We start from the raw sequence: 9,491 nt of genomic DNA on the forward strand, positions 1-9,491 counted from the left end.
TGAACCATTACTATTTTTATATTAAAATTTGTTGCTAGAATTTAGAAATAAATTAGATCAGCTGTGAAATATTTATATAAAGCATATATAAATTATGAATTTTCGATAAATAAACTAATAATTTACAGATAAAATTACATTTTTTTTATAGCTCAATCAGACATAATTTATAATTTTAGTATTTATGTTCTTTAAGTTTTATTTATACATTTATGATGGTTTTGTTTTTTACTTGCAGTTGATAATGTTTTGTTTTTCTTTTTTTAATATTTTGTATTATGTCATACATATTGTATACAATGTTTTGAGTTATTTTTATCATTAGTTGCAATTTTACTTTACTTCTTTTTGTATACATGTGTCGCATTATAGTACATTGAAAATATTTAATATTTAAAAAAAAAATAAAACTTTGAAAAATTATTAACAATAGTTATTTATGAGAAAAATTACAAATCCAACAATAATAAAATTTGTTATGACTTGATAATATAAGAACTATTTTAATATTTTATATTTTAATATTTTAAATTAATTTTTTAAATTAACATAAATAAATAAAATTTTTTTAAAATAACTTTTATCATCTATAAGAGTGAATAAGCGATAATTCTTTGTTTATTTCACACTTGAATTTCATACTTACCTCACATTAATCAATCATATATTAAAATTTTATTGTAAAATTTATAATTGTAATTTACTTAATAAATTGTTTAATTTTATAGATCATTTCATTATTTATAGGTTAATTATATTCTTTAAAATTTGTTTATTTATTAATATTGATTTATTTTTCGTTTATAAAATTTCAAAATGTTATAATATTTAAAACTAAAAAATTACTTTACTTGTCTGATTTTTGTCTTAATAGAATAAATAATCTTCTACGTGAACGACATTCTTACTTACACTAAGAAACAATAGAATTATTTTAAAATGATAATCCATATACGTTAAAATCAAGATTATAATTTCATTTTAAATGCATGCTATTGGACAAGAAAATGAAATGTTTTCAAGTTAAAACAGAATAAACTCATTTTGTTACAATGTAAGCATTGTTTTTTAAGCTGATTTGTTGTTTATCATGTGACGAATGAACGAATATTCGTTTTTATGAATTTTATTAATTTTGTTGTTTGTTAATATCGTTATTCTGTAAGTATTTAATGTTTTATCAATTAATTATAAAATATTTTAATTACATAACATTAAAAAAAATTTTTTTTTTTTAATATTGTTAGAATAGAACAAATTAACATACCAAAGAGAAATGGACTGAAAAGAAATAATAATCACCAAAATTTTATAAAACATTTTTAACTTTTCCCGATACTATTAATTGTCAAAATTTCATAAAAATTATTCAACATCTAAAAGTTACTTTTTCTCTTGAAGCTAAACATACATAGTGATATTTTAGCTGGGACGCTCGGAATATAAGCAACGCGAATTCGGTAGAAACTATAGCAAATTATCAATTTACTCGATACGATTATAAAGAAAATATTTCTTTGAAATAAATTTGACTTTTATTATTTTCTAATTTTATCTATTATCAAGTGTAATATGTAATGTTTGGTAAATATAAAAAAAGATAGATATTCATTAAAATGATTGAATATAAAGATATCCCAAATGCACTACTCCATTAGTATAACATATATATATATATATATATATAATATATATATATAATATATATATATATATATATATATATATAATTAATAACATATAAAAATATTTTAATCATATAATCTATATAAAATGTAAAATAATGTAAGTCCGTGTATTATTATATTTGTATCGAAGCACATCATAATACGATATACTTTTAATAATATATATAGAGAATTAAATTTAAACTAAATATATACTATTATATTTAATTATTTTCAAATATTTTATATTATGATTTGTAACAGATTAAAACAGACTAAAATAAATAAAAATTTCATTATTATTTATAAATATGTTTTATAACATTTGCTATAGTTTTGCAGTATTTCATTTTCTTATATTCCGCGCGTGTATTTGCATTAATTAAGAAAGATTGTATTTGTCTTTGCAAAGATTACGATTCAATTGGAATATGAGACTATGTCCGAAGAGATAATTTGTTGTAATAAATTTCAAGGTACTTTCATCATACATTTGTTTTATCTTGCTGAGAATGTTAAAGAATATATGATAAAACAATTTGTTTCAATCAATTGATTTAAGGTTTTTATGATATATCTATTACTTGCATAATGGCTAATTTCCGTTGTTCAATCATATAATTAACCATATATATGATTATTATTGTAATGATATTATTTGAATATTATTTGAATAATTTTTGAGAAATTAAAATTTTAAATAAAGTAATATATTATATCATTTTAATTCTGTATAAAAGTTTAATTTCAAACGTAACAATTACAAGAGTTCGCGTATATTGTACAAATAAAATGAATTTTTTCTTTTTTTGAAAATTAACATTAAAAGAAAATCGTATTTTAAGAAGCATTTTAAATATTTTATATGGAATTTTTAGTCAAACAATTGAAATTATAAATGTAATACGTGTAATAGAGGTTAATAATTTGATTGTCAATCGAGTTACAAATTATAATTAATAATTGTACTAATTATGTATTGGCAATTTGAGTGCAAAATATATGGATATTATTCATAAAATTGTGATTTAAATTCTTTTTTATTAAGTGTATTATTAGCCTTCTTTTACAATGCAAGTTTTTAATAATGTTGTACTAAATTTAATGAGAAGAAGGTGGTTTTAAAGATACATTTATACTTGTAATAAGAAAACGTTGTTTTTAATTAATTAAAATTACTGATATGTAATCTCATATTAATTATTTATTTAACAAATTGAAAATATGTTTTCAATTATTAAAATAGAATAACAAAAAACAAAAAAAAAAAAAAAAATAAAATAAAATAATAAGTTAAGTAATAAAGTAATTAGTAAATTACATAATTATTTTACAATATTTTATCACACATAAGATCTGCAATTACAGGTATCGGTATGAATGAATCAATTAATAAGAATAAAAATTGAAAAATATGAAGCTCAAGAAGTAATGTAGTTCATACTCTGGTTGATTATTTCATAACTATTCTTTAGAATTTTCAAACTTAATGTTTAATATAAAATTGAAAAAATAAATATTGTTAATAAATTTATTTTATCGCTAATTTTTATTTTAACTATTTGTATAAGTAATTTTTGGATATAACAGTTATATTTTATCATATTTTAATGACATTATAATATTGAAGTGAGATTGCATAAAATATATCTTGAAATCTTGAAAAACCCTGTACGTTGAATTTAAAATTTTAACATTATTTTGACAGAAAAAAACTATATAATTATTTATTGATATATATATATATATATATATATATATATGTCATTAAAAATAATTGATTTTAATATAAAAATTGCATCGTAGTAGATAGTTATTACAAAAAATCAAGCAAATTATATAAAAATTCATTTTTATTGATTTTAACAAAAATTCATAGTTTTGTAGATTTTTAAAGAAATTTAAAAATTAAATAAATAGCGATTGCTTCCTAAAAAAGTATTTACAATACTATATATTGAAAAAGATTTCAAAATTGACTAAAACTATTCATACATAATGTGGCTTTAAGTTTTTAATTTGTTCTTTGCAACGAAAAATCTTGCCAGTGCTTGTATAGCAGTATTAAATTTTGTATGCACAGCGACTGTTCTTTGTATCCAATTAGGTAAGGCATCTATTTTTTGACTATAGCGTTTATCCAGCAGTAAGACCGTTGAGTAGTCAGCAACATGACGCACTGCTCGTCCAATGCATTGGTTCACTGCCTTTATGCACGAGTTTTCATAGAAAATGTTGCCAGCTTTTGGGTTCTGTGAAATCAATGAATTTGTGTGGTTTCAATAAGTACAATCATATTTCTGTAGTGATTTAATACCATGAAAATTTTCCTTTCTTTTTCAATGTTTTATCTTTAGCAATCTGATTGCACATTATAAGAGAATATAATTGTTAATATTTAAATTATTCTTTGTAAAATATGGGTAATATGAATAATGTAAATTTTATTTTATATTGTAATTATCTTAAATTTACATTGGAAGATTGCAAAGGAAACTAAAAAATATTTTCAACATTTAACACAAGTATCGTATACTTACAACATTTTCGTTTAAATATTTTATTTTTTCTTGTAATTCTGATGATTTAATATTGGGATATGGCATGCCAACTACTACAATGCATCTTCCTAAATCATCTGAGAAATTTAGACCTTCGCTTAGTTTACCTCCTGAATAATTGAAATAAAATCTTTAGGGAACAATTTTCAATAATGCAAGGAAAAATTTTAATTTATCATATGTAGCGGCTTCATAATAATAATATTTTTCAAAACTTTTCTTAAATAATAATTAATTATTACGAGGTAAGTATTAAATAAAAACTAAAATAAATATAAAATTATTTACCAACTACGCTAAAAAGTATTGCTCCATTTTGGAATTCTACCGGATTTTTAACACTGCATGAATACTTTTCTAAAATCTCATTAACCTTTTAAGCAAAACTATTAACATTAATAATTTAACAAAACGTTCATCATAAATATTTTAAAATGTACCTGGTTTGATAATTTTGGTTCACGAAAAATGCATTTCTTTCTACTAATTTTTGTTAAGATTCCGCTTGACTGCAAATGCTTAAATAATAAATCTTCATACTTATATGAAGGTAGAAATACGACAATACCTGCTGGTATAATATTACATAAGTTAACTAATGTTCTTCCTAATTCATTTAACTATAATAGCAAAAAAGTAAAATTAACGAGACATTTAAATGCAAGCCAAAATTTTATTTAAAATATATGTACCATTTCGCTATTTTCTCTATGTTGATAATTAAATTCGAATTCTTGTCCAGTAGGACCTGATTTTAAAATGCAAGTTAAAATATTTTCTTTTGGAATTACGTGATCACAAGAGAAAGTAACGATTCTTTCAGGTGTCGCTCCAGCGCTAATAAATAGTTGTTCTTTAAATTCAGACATTGGTTCCATTGTTCCACCAGCTAAAATTACAGCTCTTGCCTCTTGAACTAAAAAATTTATCTAATAGTTTTTGCAATATCAAAAAGACATACAAAAAGGGTTGAAGAATATAAAAATTAAAAGAAAATTTTTAATTACTGCTAAATATAAAAATTAAAAAAAATTTTTAATTACTTCTAAAATAATTTGTTATTCCAGTTTTTTTTTTTTTTTTTTTTTTTTTTCATAGAAAATGAATTTAAAAAATCCCGTCAATTAAAAATTTTCCCTTAAGGAAGAGGCATTTACCAATGTCTGAAAAATGTGCTGCTGGATTTAGTAAAAGAAACTTTAAACATCCTTCGCCAATAGTAGATTCTGATACAACAAAAATTCTGCCGTCTACACAATTTGTCTTAAGAGATTCCAAAAAACTCATAATTATTGTCAAAGGATTGGTAATATGTTCTGTTTCTGATTTCTTGAGACTCTCATTATGGTTATCTTCTATTTTCGAATTATCTAGTTTTTTAAATGAATTAAGAAAAGCAGTAACACCTCTTTGCTTCTCAACAGTATCATTCACTATTGGGATATTCTGGTATTTTTCAACATATCCGTGTAGTTTATGAATTAGATTTGACTTCTGTATAAAATTAATTAAGTCAAATACATTTATAGTATCTATTTCAGCTACGGTCTCGAAATCTTCTATTGTGTATAATTTATTAATAGTGTTTTTAATTTTCTCATCTGGATGTGATTTTGCATTACCGCCAAGTATTTTAATTAATTTCTTAATGCAGAAGCTTAATTGACTCAAAAATAATACATTTTTAGCTGTCAATACATTCTCAAATCTGTAAAATAAAATATGCATTATTATTTTATTAACTTAATAATTAGTTGTCACTATATAATGTTAATTAAATTACACATATAAATTAAATCATAAATTTTTATAAAAAAAAAAAATGAGCTTAATACCAATTCAAACAAATCTAAAAATAAAATAATTTTTCTATTAATAAATCACCTCTTTTTATATTGTGATAATTGATTAAAGCAATGTAAAAGACTTTTTCCAGTAACAGAAACACTGTGCATTCTTTCAATAGCGTCTAATAAATTATGAGCTTCATCGATAATTAGAATGTTGCCTTTCAGATTGATTCCTGAATTCATTCTAGTACGCTTATGCAAAATAGAATTATAAGGAACTAAAATTACTTGTCCATCCTCAACAGATTTCCTCGTAGCATAATAAGGACAAGTTTTCAATTCTTCGCTCTTCTTTACAATTTCTTCAATGTCACATATACTGGTTAAAATTTCTGCCATAAGAAGTGATTGGTTACCCGGCAGAAATGGACACGAAGTTGATACTTTTTGCCTTTTAATTGGTTTTTCTTTTTTGGACGTAGATTTTTTTTTTTGTAGTAACTGACACTGTTCATTTATCATATTAATATTTTTTAGCGATTTTATCTTTGCATTGATACAATAATTATTTCTGAAAATTTTAAAAGTTGCTTTAAATCAGCTATGTTAATCGATGATAATTGGATTTACCTTGATGCAAGAGATACTAAAGACACTTTTTCAGAATATGGACTTTTCTTAAGTTCTCCAATAAATTGACTAAGTTGGGAATGAGTTCTGGAGCAAAAAAATATTTTACATTGTTCAGCAATTTCTTCTTCATTCTCCTCTTCTTCTGAAGTGTCCGAGCAACAATCAATTTCATTCAAAATAAAATTTTTATCTATACATTCATCGTCATCCTCTTTAATATGAGATTCCTTTTTTTCACTCATTTTAGAATTTTTCCACTTTGTATTGAGAGATTTTTGATCATTTTTGTTTTTTTCTTGATGCTCTTTTATACATTGCTTGTATTTTATATTTTTTTCTTCACATTTTAATAAAATATTTAATTTTTTTTGTATAACTTGCTTCTCTAAATTTAGTTCTATTTTTTCTGTTTGCATTGAAAACCAATCACTTCCATTATTTGCTTCAATTTCTTTGATTTTATTATTAAGTTCTACTTCTTTCTTAACTAGGCAACTTTTTTGTTTTTCTTGATGATCGAGTAACCACTTTAATGAACCACAAATAATGGATAATGTTTTACCAGTTCCTGTAGGACTCTCAAAAATACCTAAAAGCCCATTTTCTAAGCAGAGATATAAATTTTTCATAAAATCTGCTTGAATTGGATATGGTTTAAAAGGAAAGGGAAAATCTTCTGGTACTTCCATATTGACATTAAATTTGAGAATCCTTCAGTTATTTAAACTAAAATAGAAAATATTAATAAAATTGTATACAAATTTAATAATAATATATATTATTTTAAAATTATATCTAGTAGAATTACTATAATTAAATTTATATACGATTCATTATTGTTTTTGAAAATTAAAAATCTAAAGTTCAGAATTTAAAAATTCAAACAATCAAATAGTATTTATAAAATGGTATTTGGTTTTATCATATTCTTACTTAAGGCTTCATTAAGTCTAATTTTGTAAGATACTATAAAATATTATTTTTTTTTTCTGAACTAATATTTTAAAGTTAATTACAGTATCAACGGATTGCTTTACGAAATAGTTTGAATTATTTTAATTACTTTAGGAGAGTTTGATAATGTATTTTATTGAAAAAGCATTAAATTCGGTGGACAATCATTGTTAACAATATTGCTGAACGTTCACAATAATTTTTGTAATAAAATTTTCTATACGTCTCATTTTTCAATATGTTATTTATATTTCAAATGCAAATTAAGAATTATCAATACTTTTAATTTATTGTAAGGATTATTTAATAAATAATTTTTTCTTTCTATTACATATACTTATATATACTTTCACATATTTAAATATAATTAAATCATATAGTAAATTAATTTTATTTGCTCATTAAGTTAATAATATGTTGGAGATTAAAATCATTAAAAACGACATTATTATAATATAAAAATAAACATAGCAATACATTCATAATTTAATTGAAATTTACATTCTTTTAGAAAATAAATGTATCTTTAATTTTATTTGATAAATAACATTCACGTTTACTCAATTATGTTTGAATATGAAGTGTATAACCTCAATTATTCCTTTTTTTCCAATAAGAATTGATTTATTTATAATTTTGAGTTATGCGTAAGATGTTAAATAATTGCTTGTTTAAATTGTTTTAATATTATACTGTGATAAATTTAAAGCTTATTTATTCAATATATGAATTTTCGATAAAATAAATATGTTCGATTCCTTTAATTTCTTCACATAGGAACATTTAAATTAGAATTAAATTTAAAATACGAATGTGAATAACTGAAAGATCTACAACTGATGCTTCTTCTTATTGGGTCTATACTTATTTAAGGATTTATTGTCATATTATGCTTGTTCGTTTGTTTATATCGTTCCGACTTACATTGTAATGACTGAGTGTTGGCTGTACCATGTACACTGTAAGTTATAATTTAATTTTATCGATAATGAGCGGTGAGATTTAAATGAGAAATGTTTGAAAAATTAAAAATAATATTTCTAATATGAATGACTGTGTTTCTATTATTACATTTCTATTATATTATATTCTGTATTATAATAAAGGCAAAAATAATAGTATGCATATTTATCGCTTTGTTTGTAATTCCTTTGTATATTTTGAATTTTATTCGGTTATAGAACAAAATATAAATACAATAAAATATAATACATATAAAATTATATATTCAGATTAAGAGAGTTTTAACAAAAGAATATAATATATTCACTTGAATTATATTTATTGTTAAAATTTTCATAATTTGGATATAGTAATCAATATGTTTAATATAAAAATCAATGAGTTCATATTTTTGGATTTCTTAATATAAAGTAAATCTTTATATTGTTTATAATTTTATTTATAAGTAAATCATAAGCTTTTCTATACATTTTATACATTTCATCACACATTTCGGTTGGCTGAGTGGAATTTATTATAGCACGTGCATATAAATAAATAATATCCGTGAAGATAATAGTTGTGAATTATTATTCAAAGATAATTTTAAAGAAAAATTTCAAATTTAAATTAATAAACGATTAATATTAATATTTTTAAACTTACCCATGAACTTTATATTAAACTAAAGCTTATACATTAAATTTTTTATTAAAGAGGAGTACTAAATATTACCATCGATAAAGCCGATAAATCAGTTCGAGGTGAAATACTTTCTAAATAGAAAAGAAATTTTCATCCCCATAAAATATTCATAATTTCGCATAGTATATACATTGATCCTAATCATTTTCTATACAATTTTACTACTATTATTGTTTTAAATGGAAAATTGTACGTTGGTACGCATCTGACATAACATACTTTTAAACACGAATATTATT

At 21.9% G+C, this 9,491-nt stretch overlaps 2 protein-coding genes across 2 annotated transcripts in view; both read right to left on the bottom strand.

Moving 5' to 3' along the window:
- Nucleotides 1–1,320, bottom strand: part of LOC105367875 (probable uridine nucleosidase 2) — a 5,435-nt gene extending 4,115 nt beyond the window's left edge. Inside the window, exon 1 of the mRNA XM_011506710.1 lies at nucleotides 1,268–1,320. Coding sequence (XP_011505012.1) covers nucleotides 1,268–1,320 — 53 coding nt within the window. The remainder of the gene's footprint in view (nucleotides 1–1,267) is intronic.
- A 2,272-nt stretch (nucleotides 1,321–3,592) lies between these two features.
- Nucleotides 3,593–7,357, bottom strand: LOC105367876 (probable ATP-dependent RNA helicase DDX11). The gene is made up of 8 exons (XM_011506711.1): nucleotides 6,649–7,357; nucleotides 6,113–6,589; nucleotides 5,386–5,936; nucleotides 4,921–5,144; nucleotides 4,669–4,848; nucleotides 4,517–4,601; nucleotides 4,208–4,338; nucleotides 3,593–3,919 (listed from the first exon to the last, which is right to left on the bottom strand). Exons 1-8 carry the CDS (start codon nucleotides 7,338–7,340, stop codon nucleotides 3,674–3,676), a joined length of 2,586 nt encoding a protein of 861 aa, XP_011505013.1. The 5' UTR covers nucleotides 7,341–7,357; the 3' UTR covers nucleotides 3,593–3,673.
- Nucleotides 7,358–9,491: the final 2,134 nt, after the last annotated feature.

This window comes from Ceratosolen solmsi, unplaced genomic scaffold, assembly GCF_000503995.2.
Source record: "Ceratosolen solmsi marchali unplaced genomic scaffold, CerSol_1.0 scaffold6, whole genome shotgun sequence".
Classification (NCBI taxonomy): domain Eukaryota; kingdom Metazoa; phylum Arthropoda; class Insecta; order Hymenoptera; family Agaonidae; genus Ceratosolen; species Ceratosolen solmsi.

Excerpts from the sequence above, each read along its gene's own strand:
- LOC105367876 (XM_011506711.1), bottom strand. The coding sequence starts at position 7,340 with ATGGAAGTACCAGAAGATTTTCCCTTTCCTTTTAAACCATATCCAATT. Across the intron at positions 4,849-4,920 it reads ATAGAGAAAATAGCGAAATG|TTAAATGAATTAGGAAGAAC; the intron begins GTACATATATTT and ends TTGCTATTATAG. Across the intron at positions 3,920-4,207 it reads AATATTTAAACGAAAATGTT|AACCCAAAAGCTGGCAACAT; the intron begins GTAAGTATACGA and ends TTGATTTCACAG.